At 57.3% G+C, this 15,472-nt stretch overlaps 1 protein-coding gene across 7 annotated transcripts in view; it reads right to left on the reverse strand.

The window, feature by feature from the left end:
• Positions 1-15,472, reverse strand: part of GRM4 (glutamate metabotropic receptor 4) — a 120,865-nt gene that overhangs the window by 9,888 nt on the left and 95,505 nt on the right. For 5 of the 7 annotated variants that reach the window (XM_074332812.1, XM_074332815.1, XM_019738762.2 and 2 more), the window contains 4 exons: positions 10,042-10,242; positions 9,661-9,797; positions 9,345-9,494; positions 5,675-6,610 (listed from right to left, as the gene is read on the reverse strand). In XM_074332812.1, coding sequence (XP_074188913.1) covers positions 5,675-6,610; positions 9,345-9,494; positions 9,661-9,797; positions 10,042-10,242 — 1,424 coding nt within the window. The remainder of the gene's footprint in view (positions 1-5,674; positions 6,611-9,344; positions 9,495-9,660; positions 9,798-10,041; positions 10,243-15,472) is intronic. The other 2 variants (XM_019738764.2, XM_019738765.2) reach the window with 1 other exon arrangement.

The raw sequence follows: 15,472 nt of genomic DNA on the forward strand, positions 1-15,472 counted from the left end.
GGGGCCCTGGCTTCATCTGGTAGCCCCTGGGGGTGGGAGGCAGGTCTTTGTTCTCATGGTCCTCCCCATCTCCTGCTCCTCTCCATAAATACCTCATGACCTGGAACGGAAGGCCTTCATTCCAGTCACCCTTCCTCAAGTTTCCCACCTTTGGGAGAGGGGCTGGAAAAGCTCTGTGGTCTGACAGGAGAGAGCTGTGTGACCCTGGGGAAGTCTCATCCCTCTGTCCCCTCAGTTTTCTCATCTGTGCAATGGGATAATAGCGCCTACCTCACCCAAACCATGATGCTATTACCCAAGCACAGACTGTGAAGCCACATAAAAGTTGGGGAAGGATGCTAGGAGTGTGGAGAGGCTGTTCCATTTTCCACTGTTCAGAAAAATGTCACAGATCCAGGGGAAAGAGGGCCTGTTCCCCAGTGAGCACACAGCCCTCCTCAGACAGACAGCCACCTCAGTCTTCACACGAAAACCACACTCTCACCCACGGCAGGGAGCTGCCTCCCAGCTAGCGGATGAGGAAAGGTCATGACAAGCCATTGAGAGGGGGCTGGTGGCCAGGAGAGGAGGAAGGGAGGGGAGGGGGCTCCAGAGCATCACAATAGACTCCTGGATGAAACAGAAGTCTGGGATAACAAGAATACACCTGTTAGCTTGGTCTTCCCATTGGACTGGGAGTTCCCTGGGGACAGGGTGTCGCCCTCATTAGACAGGGGCTCCCTAATGGCAGGGGCCGTCTCTCCTTTTATACTGGGCGTTCTTGGGTATAGGGATCATGTTTCCATCTTGGGCCCTTTGTCCCCACCTTGTTATGGGGGTACAATTGGGCCCATATGGAGATGGTGGGATGGGGATAGAGGCCCCCCTCTCTGGGCGGAGCCCTGAGTGAGACCTGCAGTGGACACAGACTTGTGTTGGGGGCCAGGGGCCTGGGTTTGATTCCACGCTGCCCTGACCCAGTGTGGGACGCTTAGCCCCTCCACTACCACAGGCAGAGTGAGCCCCCAGGCACGCAACCTGGGCAGTCACACAGAGGCCTGTGCTTAGATGGGCCGCGCTTGGTTTAATGTCCTGCTGCTGCCATCTGGAATCCTGAATAATTCTTTAACAAGGGTCCTTTGTTTTCATTTTGTGCTGCACCCTGAAAACTCTGGAGTTTTCACAAGCATGGCACAGTCCTTAGTGTTTTGTCCTAGTCTGCTTTCCAGCTTAGGAGCCTTTCTGCAAACACAATACAAGGAGGGGTGTAGTACGCAGAGCAAACCGAGGCAAAGCAGCCCCCACCTGCTGCTGCCCCTCTCCCAGCATGGGCCCTGGGCCCCTCTAGCCATCCCAGGCTGGGGGTGGCTTGCCCTGCGCACAGCAGAAGTGGGGCTGTGTACACCCAGTCCCTTTCCTTGCCCCAGGGTCTGGAATTTCCACCCCACCACGGGCTTGGGCACTGTTCTGGAGCCCCCTGTGTGAAGGTGCACGTTGCCAGCAGGAGGTGGTAGCATGTTAGCCCTATTGGAGAAGCAGGGGTCGTCTAGAACCTCTAGAACACACCAGGCACTCCTCCAGAGAAAAGGCCCTGGGTGCAGGTCTTAAAAACAGGCAGAAAGAGAGGCCACCTTCAGAACGTGATTTCACCTTCACTCCCATCCACCCATCTCCCAACCCAGAGGTGCCCAAACTGCTGCCATTCCCACTCCCTTCTTTGGTCAGGGCCTTGCTGTACACCATGCTCTATAAGGAATCCTGCTTTAAGCTTCACAAGTCAGTGCTCTCCGGGGAAGGAGGCGGTCAGGGCTGGGTCTGATAGGGAGGACAGAGGTCACCTTGGGGTGGGGCAAAGGGCACAGAAAGGAGCTGCTGTGGCAGTGGGTGATGGAGTTGCTGTTTCTGTGCAAGGCCTGGTGGGGACAGAGTGCTAGGGGCCCTGGTGGGGGCCATGGAGGAGTTTGGCCTGCTCTGGGCCACTTCCCAGACTGACCCCGTGGGCACTGAGATCCTCAGAGTCTATATAAACCAGACAAGTGAACTTCACAACCTGGCCGGCCTCTGTGGCCACGTCCTGCCCAAGCCCGGCTAAGCAGTAACCCCACACGGTGCAGAAACCCCGCTCCAGTCGGCTCAGGGTAAAGCTGCCTGGCTGTGGTGGGAAACCCTGGAAATCCAGGCTAAGGCTGGGAAATCCACCACATGCTCACCAGAGCGCACGACAGCTCCGCTCTGCACCACCGCCTGCACCCTGGGGGAAGGGGCACAGCAGAGCACCTGCAAGCACGTTTGCACACATGCACGCCCACAAACACACCCTGTATACGCATGCATCTCTGCATTCACACACACCTGAACTCACAACCGCACAATCCTCCCTGACTCACACACACACATTCACCCCTTCACACACCTGGTTCACACACGTGCATACATGCAGGTGCATTCACATCCATCTGCATGCATGCCTGAGCACATATACCCGCACACACTCACACTTGCACTCACACATCTGCACATACACTGCTGGGTACACACAGCTAATCTGCACACCCCCACACACACCGCAGCCATGAACCCCCCCACCTGCCCATCCCACCAATGTGCACACACATACACCCACATGCACTCACATAGACACACACCGCCCATCCACCACTGAACATGCACAAAAAGACACACACATCTGTAGACACACACTCTGTACCCACACCACAACTCCTCACAACAGCCCCACTCCATTCCATCCACACCTGCAGGGACGAGTACACACACACACACCTGGCAGCCAGGCCTGCAGCTTCCATTGGGCCATGTTGCAGCTCTGACGTGACACAGCACAGATCCAGTCCCAGGGTGGCCTGAGCCTCTAAGAAGCCTGTGGTCTGAACTGGCAGGGACTTCAGAGCTCATTTCCTCCACCCCTTCCTCATGCAGAAGCCCAGGGAAGGAGGGGGCACGTCCCATGTCCCACCATCAGGGGTAGAGCTGGGTCTTGTGGCCAGCTCTTCATATGGGTGTGAAGCCAGCCGGCTATGTGACCTGGAACAAGGCCCTGCTCCTGTCTGGGCCTCAGAAGAGATTACCTCAGAGTCTCCTTTTCATAATCAGTGCTGAAGAGAGCCTCCTAAAAAGGGAGAAATCAGAGGCAAGTGGGGTCACCTGGAGAGATGTTGGTGGAGTGAAGGGGGCCCCAGTCTGGAGGTGGGAGGGTCTGACACTTGATACTCTGCTTTGGCAGGGACCCCACTAGAGAGCGTGTGCAGCAGGCAGCCTGAGGAAATTATGGAAGGCAGAGCCAGGGGCTTAATCACCGTGCTGTCGGCCTCCCAGCTGGGTACCTCTACTCTCTGAGGAGGCGTGGGAAGGGGCCTCCTGGTATTATTGAGGGTAATTTCTCAAACTGCCAGCTTCCTGCAGAGTGGGGCGGCCTCCCCTGCTGGCTTCATGGGCCCCCTGGGCACTTCAGGGTGGGGGGGCTGTGCCTGCACCTGCCTTCAGCAGGGAGGGCCTCCTGCAGGTCTGGTGGGAACAGGAGACCTGGCTCTCAGTATGAGCTGGGCACGGTGGCTGCTTTGGTGGCCTGGAGCCAGGCCTGGTCTCGGACATCAGCACACACTGCCAGCCCCAAGGTCTGCTTCTTGGAACCCCCAGCCCACAACACCACCACTGGGAGACAGGCCACCGGTCTCCCCGGGCCTGGTCCAAGGCATTTGGAGTGCAGAGCACAGCTCCTGCCCTTGAGGAGCTGGAGAAGAGGTGGGCACCTACCAAGGAATCCCCAGGGCAGGTGAGGTACCCCAGAGGGGGTTTGTGGGTTGAGGGCTTCTGAGTTCGACAGAGTAGGGTCATGTCTCGCTGTGCGACCTACTGGCTGTGTGACCTTAGACAAGTCACTTTGCCTTTTTGTGCCTCCACGTCCTCATCTGTAAATGAGGATGGTGCTATCTACCCTCGCCTGCTATTGTGAGACCCGCTGGCCATTAGGTAAAGTGTCTGGGCTATGACAAGCACCCATCCATCATGGCTTTGGTGTCTGCCTCACTGAAAGCCAAGCATTCCTAGGAGCTCCTACCCAGGCTCACGGCTTTAAATGCCATCCACAGGCTGACGACATCCCAGTTACATCTCCAGGCTGGCCCTCGCCCCTGAACTCCAGACTCCTGGAACCACTGACTCAGCAGCTGCACTTGGACACTAACAGGCATCCCAAACGCAGCATGTCCACAGGCCGTCCAGATCTGCGCCCCACCCCGGCTCCTCTACACCTCCCCACCTTAGTGTGCAACATTCCTTCCTTCCCGTGCTCACACCAAAAACCACAGTCACCCTTGACTTGACTCTCCTCTGCGTCTCTCACCCACATACAATCCATCAGAAATCCACCAGTCCCACTGCCTGACACATCCAGAATCCCCCACTCCTCACCACTCCTGATGCCAGCAGCTTCCAGTCGGGATTCAGTCGGGATTATCCAGTAACCTCCACACTGGTGCCCTGATCCCACCCCACCCTCCTCAGGGCCCCACCCTGCAGCCAGAGGACCCTTTCAAACCCACATCAACACTGCCCTCACTGCTCACAACCTTACAGTGGCTCCCTTCTCACTCATCTAAAAGCCACAGATGAGGAGGTCCTTCGGACATGCTAAGTGCGGGTCATATGCCACCTGCCCTGTCATCTCGCTAACCTCATCCCCATCACCCTCCTCAGCCCCAGTCTCTGTAAGTTGCTCTTACATCCATCATGTTGTGTGATTGTTACAATGCCTGGGGAAGGACCACAGGGGAAGGATCACAGCCCCCGTCTAGTGATAGAGAAACTGGGGGCAGAGAGGCCATTCGGTTTGCCCAGGATCCCAGTTAGACACAGAGCTCAGACCACGAGCTGGGGTCCTGGACCCCAATGATCCTCCCTGTCGCTGGCCTCTGCTGCAGGGGCCCCCAGTTCTACAAGAGAATCCCCTGGAACCCAGGCAGCCCTGTGCTGTGATGCGAGCAGAACCCACAGGGCCCTTGGGGTGTTCCCAGGATGGCCTGACAGAGCCAGGAGGCGCAGCCCGTCTGCAGCTTCAGCGGGGAGAGGGAAGGGTCCCCGGCTGACACTGCCAGGTCCCAGACTGCTGGGTGTTAGGGTGGCTTGGGGCTGGGGAGAGAGAGAGAATGTCTCATGTACCTCCCACCTCAGGGACCCATGGGGACCCTGTAAAGGCAGAGAGAGGGCCGGACAGAGGAGGAAGAAGGCAGGAATGGGCAGAAAGGAAGACGGGGCTGAGTAGAGAGAAAAGTAAGGGAAAAGAGTCTAGAAAAGAATGAAGAATGACAGAGGGTGCAGCCTCCCAGGCTAACAGGGAAGAGAGAGGGAAAAGAGAGAAAAGGGGGAGGAAAGAAGGTGAAGAGATGGGAAGGAGAAAGAGAGGAGGTGGGAGAGGCAGGGATGGAGAGATGGGGAAAGAGGAAGCAGCTAAAAAGCGGGGAGGGGAGGAGGAAGGAGAGAGATGGGAGAAGGAGAGAAAAGGGAAATGAAGGGAGAGAGGAGAGAAAACCCAGAACCTGGAGAAAAACCCCACAACGGAGAGAGCACAGAATGAGGCATGACAAAGGCAGGTCTGGAGCAGAGTGGATGGCCGGCCAGGCCCTGGAGGCTGAGCCCTGCTCTCAGCCGTCACCCCACTGCCCGCCGGCCCCACACTCACCTTGTCCGCCGACTGCGAGGTACCGAAGAAGATGGGGATGAAGGCCAGCCAGACGATGCAGGTGGTGTACATGGTGAAGCCGATGGGCTTGGCCTCGTTGAAGGTCTCGGGCACCCCGCGCGTCTTGATGGCGTACACGGTGCACGTGACCATGAGGAGCATGCTGTAGCCCAGCAGGCAGATGAGTGACAGGTCAGAGATGTCGCACTTGAGCACGCCCCTGGCGAAGCGGGGGTCGAGCGTCCGCTGGTCCTGGAAGTCCACCACGGAGTGGGAGGGGTCCACCACAAACCACACGCAGATGCCCAGCAGCTGCAGCGAGATGAGGCTGAAGGTGATGGCCAGCTGTGAGGCGGGGCTGATGAAGCGCGGGGCGCTGACCGACCGCTTGCCCTGCTCGAAGATGCGGTAGATGCGGTTGGTCTTGGTGAGCAGGGCGGCGTAGCTGATGCTCATGCCGAGCCCCAGGAAGACGCGGCGCAGGGAGCAGGTGCCCAGGTCAGGCTCCGCGATCATGAGGAAGGTGGTGGCGTAGCACAGGAAGATGCCGGCCAGCAGCACGTAGCTCAGCTCGCGGCCCGAGGCCTTGACAATGGGCGTGTCGTTGTAGCGCATGAAGGTGAGCACCACGAAGAGCGTGGCCGCGATGCCCACCACGGCCAGGAAGAGGGGCAGCACGGCCCAGGGCGAGTCCCACTCCAGCTTGATGATGGGGATGGGCCGGCAGCCGGTGCGGTTCTCGGTCGGCCGCATGTCGTAGGGACATGTCTTACAGTTGTAGCGGTCCACCTGGTACTGGTACCCTGTGCAGGGCTCGCAGTGCCAGCAGCAGGGTGTGCCCTTCACCGTCTTCTTCCGCTCGCCTGGCTGGCAGGGCAGGCTGCAGATGGAGCGGGGCAGCTGCTGCCCACTCCCCGGCCAGTGCATCCGCTCTATCTGACAATGACAGCACGGAGGAGCGGGCCTCAGCACACGCCCCCAGTGCCCTGCGCCGCCCCACCCGTGGGCACCCTGCAACCCACACCTGAATCACCCAGTTACTTGGCAAAAAATCTGGCCTCCCAGGCCCCACAGACCTGTTGAATCCAACAGCTGGGTGTACATGAGCTCCCCGACATGATTCCCCTGTGGTTGACCTGTGGGGAATCTGGGGAGACTGAGCTCAGAGCAGAGCAGTGACAGGCTAGTCACACCGCAGAGCAAAGGTCTCAGGAGTTTGATTCCCAGCCCCTCACGGCCTCACTGCTCACCAGTGGCCCCCAGCCCAGCAGCAGCAGAATAACCTAGGAGGCGGTTGGAAAAGCGAAATTTTGGCCCACCCCAGACCTATTGACTCAGAATCTGAGTTTTAACAAGCCCCGCAGTGATTCGCGGGAGTGGGAGAAGCGCTGCCTATGCACGCTCAAGGGGCCTCCTCCAGGTGGCACAGGGAGCTGAGGTCTGCAGACACAACAAAGGTTTAGTCAGAGGACACTTAATGTGCGCCCAGGGGTTAGTGCTTCTTTACACCTTGCTCTAAATTAGTGCTAGCCACCATCTCACGTCCCTAAACACACAATGCTGTGAGCAAAGGAGCCACAAGAGCATGGGCACTTACCATGAATGTTACAAAATTCTGGAAAGTTAGCCCCAGAGAGCTCCAGGCACTGGGCAAAGGGAGCTGACAACACTTAGGAGCCATATTCAAAGCATCCGTTCTACATGAAGTGACTCTTAGGAAAAACATATGCTTAGAGAGCAGTGGGCCAGCCTGCACTGGTGCCACGTATGTGCCAGGCACTCACTCCTGGAGTAAGAATAACCAGTTGGCTCCGGGCCAAGGGGAGGGTTTCAGAGCTGAGGAACAAGGTGGGGTGGAGAATCCAAAGATGGCCTCATGGTAGGGGGGAAGAAAACCTCGAGGAAGAAGCTTGTCCTGTAGCTCCCTGGTAGCCAAAGAGCACAGCAATGACCAGTGCCACCATCCTGCTGGAAAGACGAGGCAGGACAATGCCTGTGTACCGGAGCTGTGAGACTGCCAGGGAAGGACCTTTTCCAGGAAGACACGGGGTGATGGTGGGTGTTCTGGAAAACTCTAGCTCCAGTGGAAAGAGCAGTGAATGTGGTCACACTCGGGGATCACAGTTCTGTTGCTAGCTGGCTGTGTGGCATTGAGCAAACACTTCAACCTCTCTGAGTCTTTGTTTTCCATCTTATCCAGTGATAACAGATATAAAGCCACTTTGCCCTTTGTTACTTAGGGTGGCTGCCACTTAGAAGTCATAAAGCAAACTCTTTTATTTCATCAGGACATCAGCCCCACGAGGGCAGGGGCTTTGTGCTTGCTTCCCTGCTGCCTCTCCAGGCCCCAGACAGGGCCAACACATAGTGGGGGCCAGTGGATCTCTGTGGATCTATAAGAGAAGTCGTAAGTCCAGGCACTGGCCATAAGAGGCCTCCTCAGACCCTGGAAGAAGACAGTGGGCAGGCAGGGGGAGGCCTTTTCCTCGGCCCCCTGAGCCTTCCCTGCTCTGTGGCGCTCACAGCACAGCCTAAACTGAGCACTCATGGAGAAAGTGGGGAAGGTGTGGTAGTTGAGGTCCAGGCCCTCCTCTCCCCTTCCGCACCCCAACTCCATGCCGGTGGAAGGACCTTGTATTACTGGGGAGGAGACCTTCAGGGGAGTCTACTGCAAGCCCCACCCCCTCACACCCTGCCTTCACTTACCACGTCTGTAGCATGGGGTAATAATAGTGCCTGCTTGCCTCTCAGGCCTGTTGTCCTCACAAGAAAGTCACATGCTTAGGACAGCAGACCTATACAGCAGGTGCTCAGCAAGCATTTGCGGCTGCTGCTGCCGCTGCTAGGGAACTGAGTCACTGGCCCCCACTGCTCCACCCACTGCACCAAAAGGAGACACGGCTCCACCTGGGGTAACGCCCCACTTTGCCAAGTGCTCCCACCTGCCCTGTTCTGTCTGTCTGTCTCCGCTCAGCAACCCGAGGAGCATCCCCATAGGAATGGGCCCTGTCCCCACAGTGCTGTGTGGCCTTCAGAATGCCCCTCAGGCTGGGTTTCCTAAGATCCTTCCTCTGACTGAGAGGATTGTTGGGCTAAATGAGATCATGGGCAGAACGTGCTTTGAAGAACTCCAGGGGCTCATCATTAGAAGAGATTATTACAAGAGGAGACAGCGGGGACATCCATGCAGCTCTCCCGGGATCGGGAACAAGGACAGCTGAGGCCAGACGTGGACCTGGGCCTCTGGAAACTCTCTGGTCCGTCTAGATGTCACATCATGCCCACTCGAGCACGGCTCACCCTTCACCTTGCAAGGTAGAGACCAAGTCCATAGGCATTTCCTTGGGGAATGAACCACAGGTCCTTTCTCTCTAAAAACACTACTCTATTTCACGGCTGGGGACACTGAGGGCCAGAGAGGGAAAGCCACCATGTCCCTGGGACAATGGGAGCTGGGAAAGTGTGGCTAGGAGGACCCAGGAGAAGTTCCTTCCCATCCTCCATAATACCCAGAAGAATGACGGCCTTCCAGCGAGGCGTAACAGTGCTGCAGGACTAACTCTCATACCGCTCCCTACTCAACATCTGACTGAGCACTTTGCCTTGAGACATCCTCCTCTGTCCAAACATGGCCCCTCGTCCTCATCTTTCTGCCCCACACCCACCAAGCCTTTGTGCCATTTCCCTCCAGTGAATCGTCCATCCAGAGCTTTTTGTCCTGCGAGTGGGCAGCAGGCAGGAAGGCCCCAGGCCACAGGAAAGGGCAGGAGCAGAAGTCCAGCTGCCCTGTCCTCTGTTTCGGGGTGGGGGCCTCAGGGGTCTGGGAGGGGGCAGGGGAGGAAACTCCATCTTGGCTGCAGCAGTCCTGAGGATCAGGATTACTGAGGTGCTGCCTCCCCTCAGTTCCCCGACCCCGGGGTTGGGAGGGGGTGAGTGGCTCTCTCTATCCCCTGGGGCCCCTCCCTGCCCTCCTGCCAGGAGCTTACTCTGAGGTGCAGGTGGTCAGTCCAAGAGCCGATGACCTTGTATTCAGCAGAGCCATTGCGCAGCTGGTACTGGTAGATGTCATAGCGCCCAGGCGCGTCTCCGTTCTCATTGAAGGTAACGGGGTTCCCTGCAATGCCTGTGGGGGCCGGTGGGTGTCACACAGTTTCTTTGCTGAGCCTCTACCCAAAGGCTGGGAGGATTATGAGCCCAGGACAGAGAGGCCCCTGGGGAAGCCCCTGCATGGAACATCTGGGGAGGATTCACCTTTGGAAACACGTGAAGAGACCCCTCACTCCCACCCCACAGAGCCCAGGACCCCTTCCCCTGGCTGCCTGGCCCAGGACACCTGGGTTGGATGGTGCTGCGCCCTGCGCCCCCACCTGAGAAGTTGACACTGCGGATGTACTTGAGCAGCTGGGTGCCGTCCACCGGGTCCATTCGCGGGCAGAGCCCCACACGGCCCGGACACAGGTCTCGGTGCATAGCGTGCAGTGCGTGGCCCATGGCGTACACAGCGTCAATCACAAACTGCACCTTCCCCTCCTGCTCGTAAGCTGAGTCCTGCCCAATGCGCTCGCGGTCTGCAATCAAACGCCCAGAGGGGGGCGCCCATGAGGCCCACCATCCTCGCAAGCAGTGCGGTGAGAACCAGAGCAGCACCCGGCGAGCAGGAAAGTGGCACAGCCGTTCGCTCACCCAGGTCTCCTGGCTCCCAGCCCCTGCTTGCTCCATTGCCCCAGGAGATGGTCTGGTGGCGGTGCCTGGGGGACAGCCCCAAAGGGTGAAGGGAAGGGCCCACTGCTCTGACCACTGTACCACTGGACCCTGGGTCTTGTGGCCCCAGAACAGCCATGGCAGTTCCCCTTGTCACTGTCGCCCTGTGGCTATGGTACCTGCCTTCCGGCCCCCAGCCTGGCCTGGGCTAATCATGGAAGCAGCTGGCCCTGGCACAGACCAGGAAATCACTGGGACAGGAGCTCTGTCACTGAGGGCAGTTGTGCCCCACAGCAGCTCACCCATAAGCAGCCACTCCCACCAGATGACACTTCCCCCCACAGGGTCCCAGTGGGGAAACTGAGGCCCAGAGAGGGTGAGAGCCTGGCCATAGTGCCTCAGGTTTCAGGACCTAGGTTTCCTGATGCCCTCAACGGCCTTTAGTTGCTCCAGACACCAGAAGTCACCATTGTCCCCACCCACTCCTCTCCCAAGTCAGTGACCCCCCCCTCCCATAAGCCAGGGTGAGTAAACTTTGTAAAATGGGAACCATGCCCTTCTCACTGCAAACTGCAGTGGCTCCCCAGGGTCATGGGCCCAGGGCTCTAGCCTCCCATCTTCACCCCCTGGGCCCTGGGGTCACCCAACCCCTCTGCTCTGGGCCCCATGCTTGCTTCTTGGCTGCCTGAGGCCTCAGTGTTCTCTCAGTAAAGGGGATCATAATGCTGCCCCACAGAGGTGCTGTGAGCCTTAAATGAGATGAAGTATGGAAAACACCCGGCGCAGGGTAGGTGACAAGCCACAGGATGACTGTGCTAAGTGGTCAGAATGAGGGGTTTCTGAGGTAAGTGACAGAGGTCCCTGGGCCAGAGCAGGCTGGGATGGCTTTCCGGAGGTGGAGGTGCTTCTCCTGGCCTGAGCCCTGGGTAACAATGATGATGATGAAGAAGGGCTGCTGCTAACATCTGTGGAGCACCTTCTCGGTGCCCAGCATTGTTCTAAGCTCTTTACATATATTAACGCATTGAATCTCACAACAGTGCTGTGAGGTGAGGAATTACCCCATTATAGAGATGAAGAAACTGAGGCACAGAAAAACTCAGTGACATTCCAGGACCATGCAGAGATGGCTCTGAACCCAGGTATACCGCTCCAAGCCTGTGTACCACACTATGTGTGAGGGATTGCAAAAGCCAGATTTGGGACAGGAAAGTGAGGAGAGGAGGGGAGGAGGGGAGAGGGCAGGGATTCTGAGGTGAGGACATGCGGGCGGGATGGCAGGGTGGGGGCAGAGGATGTCAGAGCACTACGGAAGCCCAGCTTACCCTCCTGAGACCACAGCCCCTGCACACAGCATGGCAGGCAGCCTCCTCCCTCAAGGTCAGGACAAGAAAATTAACCCTCATAAGCCACCCCCACCCTGTGTCACCCCGCTACAGGGCCTCCTGCCAAGGTAATTCCCCAGCAGGCAGCAGGATGAGCAGCTGCACCTGCACCCAGCCCCGTGGGCCACTGGCCTGCGCTCTAGTATCTGTTGTGTGGGAGCCAGGTGGGAATTCCGGAGGTCACTGTGTCCATCCCCCTCCTCTGACACCTCACAGGCAGACACAGGGTACAGGGAAACACACTGCTGTACCTGTGGTCTGCTCCGCCATCTAATCCCCTCACACCTGGAGGGAGAGTCACTGACTCACCGGGATATCAGATGACTGGGCTGTGGCATCTATGGCTCCTCAGCTGGCCAGGTCACGCAGCTGACTCTGTGGCCAGGCCCCCATCCTATTCTCAGCCTAGCTCACTCAGTACAGATACTCAGATTGCTGAGTGGACACTAGAAATCATGGGACCACAGTGCTTGGGATGGCAGGACCATAGGGGTCCTCTGCTCCTGTCCTGTCCTTTTTCAGGAAACTGAAACCCAGAGAGGGAAGCCCCAGGTCCCACAGCCAGCCTCTTGGTGACAGGATGAGCCCTCGCAGCTCTAGCCCTTCCCCTGCCCTCCATCCCAGGTTGCACTTGACCTGAGGCCCCAGGAGTCCCCAGCTCACCCCTGGATTCCTGCATTTTTACCCAGTGACATTCATTGTGACCTACCTGCCCAGGGCTCCCACAGAGCTGGTGGCATGTCTCATATCCCTGTCTTGGCCACCAAGACCCTGTGATCAAGGGTTGAACTTGGCTCCACATTCTCCAAACTTGGGGTCAGAGATCAAGAGTCACCATTACTCAGACTGGACAGTTTGGGGACAGATGTCCAGTTGGCTCTGGGGGCACTGTTTGGTCCAGACAGCCCACAGCTCTGTGGCGTGGCCTCGGGGCTAGAGATGGGGTGGGCTCCAAGGCCGCCTCCCTGTCTCTCTCCAGTCAGCTAAGTCCCTCCGTACCTGCTACCACTGCACTGCACTCGCACAAGACTCTCTGGGCTGAAATCCCAGCTCTACCAATGCTTCTACCTATGTGACCTTGGACCTGCCACTTCATCTCTCAGGCTTTAGTTTCCTCATCTGCAAAATGATTATCATGATGGCTCCTACCTCAGAGGGCCAGGATCAGGGCCCGATGAGGACTAATGGGTTAATATTCACAACAGGCCATAAAGAGAGGCCTGGTACTTGCCAAGTGCTACAGAAGTTGGTCAAACACAAGGGTTTTACAGATGCAAGCCCTGCCCTGCCTTGGAGCTCTGGGCCAGCAGAGCTTTGCTAACAGGCAAAGCTATTTCTAGGCCAAGGCACAGAGACAGGATGAATGCGAAAGCAAATTCTCCAGCTTCACCAGCCTGCCTCTGTCTGAGGCCTCTGATCACAAGGCTCTGAGAGCTGGGAGAGAGATGGAAGGGACAATCCTGTCCCCAAAGGGTGACAGAGGGGATAGGGTGGCCTGGAAAGCCCCTGCCCTGGACCCCATACTCGCTTCCCCAGCCCCCAGGGCCTGTCCTCTGCAGCCAGAAGAAGGTAAAACTCAACGGCCCTGCAGTTCCCATTACACCCTCAGTTCATATGGATGAGAAACTGAATTATTAACCAGGACAGAGCGGGAGGAGGCTGCGGCCACTGCAGAGAGAAGGCAGCTCTCTCCCAAGGCCAAGGACACACCCAAGCTGATGGATCCTGGCTGCACCTCTGCGACTGAGCTGCCCTCAGCCTCTCCTCTCCCTGTGTCCCCAGGGTCGCTCCTCAGCACATCCGGCTGAAACATCCAGTCCTGGGCCATTCAGGTCCTGGTCCAGGTGCTCTCACTGGGGTCACACCAGGGAAGCTGCCTCTGCCTGAGGAGGCTCCTGTGGGAAGGTGCTGGGGTCCTGGGGGCCCTCAGCGGCCCTCGAGCACGGCCCCCTCCAAATCTCCACCCCAGAGCTGTCATAGTGCTAACCATGGACTTCTAGAGACTTCTCAACACACTGTCACATCCATGATGTTTGTGTCAATTCTATCCCCAGCTACAGTGACATGACCTGCAAAGGACCTTTACTTACAAGGGAGCACTAGGCCTTGAGCATGTCCTCTACACACTCACACACACTCACACACACACTCACACATGCACACACACTCAGACACACACAAACTCACCCACACACACTCTCACATTCACACTCACACACACTCAGACACACCCCTCACACCTGAGGGCCCTCCCCCCGAGCCCCACAGGGAGCAACAGTAACGGAGCCTAAGTGCACTCACACTTGGCAGGGGGTGCAGGAATCACAAACAAAAATCAAACGAGGACAAGACGCTCTGTGCTGAATGCCTGAAGCTGTGCCCATAACCAGTGCCGCTCTCCACACGGCCCCTGGCTCCTCAGCAAACAACCCAATAGCATGTCTGGCGCTCACAGAAAGCCTTCGCACAGGAGCTAACGCGGTGTGCAGGTGGTGGGGTGACGAACCCAGAGTCTCGCAGGAATCCTAGCACCCAGTAGGTGTTCATACATACCTGGGGATTGGCCTGGCTGGTAAGTGCAGGGCTGGGATTTGAACCCGCATCTCTCTGACTCCAAAAGCTTTTCCACTATCCTGAACTGTCCCTCCCCTTCTTCTCCCTCCATCTAGCCCCTGACCTGCCTCCTTCGCCCTGTATCAATTGTCAGGCCAGACCTAACCAGGAGTCTGCAGGGCTACTCCTTGTCTACAAGGATAGAGGAGGTGGGTGGTCATGGAGGGAAAGGGGGTCAGAAAATCCCCTCTTGTGAGTGGGTGGGACACACAGGCCCAGGCAGATGCACCGCAGTTCTGTGAGGAAGCAAGACACACATTTCTGAGAGTTAGTGAAAGAGATAAATTCCAGACACACAGCAGCAGTGACAGCAGCAACAGTTTGAAGATGTCCTAATTGTGTCCCGGGGCACAGTGAGCAGAGATGTGTTTGGCTCTGCCACGGGTGACAGCCAGCCGGGGAACCATTGGGAAAGGATTTTCTCTGTCAAAACCGGGCAGCTGTGGTTACTACGGTGACTGCAGCCTTTGTCTGCAGGTTGTAAATTGTAATTGAAATGAGTTTTCAAGGTTGAAATATTCAGAGCTCCTCCTTGACTCCCCCCTCACCTCTCCATAGCTCACCCCGCCCAGTGCAATCCTCCTGAGTTCTACACACACACACACACACACACACACACACTCGTGAAGCAGCTCCCTCACAGACTACAAAATCAACCAGATATACCCCCACGTATTTTCACATCTACACATATAGAGTAGCAACACACAAACCTGCATGCCTTTGTACACACGTCTGTACACATGTTCAAACATGTAAACACAAATGTACATACAAACACACACAAGATAATATAGTCACACAATTAGCATGACACGCATACAAACATGTTGTGGTCATTCTGATTCACTCACTCTCGGTCTGAAAAGCCCCCCAAGCAGGTCCTGAGAAGGATTTGCACGCAAGTGTTTTATTTGGGAGGCGGTGACCTAAAGCACTAAGTAGGGGCTGGGGGAGTGGGACGGGCAAGGAGAAGCACGGGGCTGGGGCTCAGTCCTGCTGGGGCCTCCAGGAGACGACGCAGCAGGTGCCTCAGGGTTGTGCGGTCTGAGGGATGAAGACCGCAGCTCCTGCCGGTCTCAGGCTGAGGGCTGCTCCC

The sequence above is a fragment of the Rhinolophus sinicus genome, linkage group LG05 (assembly GCF_036562045.2).
Source record: "Rhinolophus sinicus isolate RSC01 linkage group LG05, ASM3656204v1, whole genome shotgun sequence".
Taxonomy (NCBI): domain Eukaryota; kingdom Metazoa; phylum Chordata; class Mammalia; order Chiroptera; family Rhinolophidae; genus Rhinolophus; species Rhinolophus sinicus.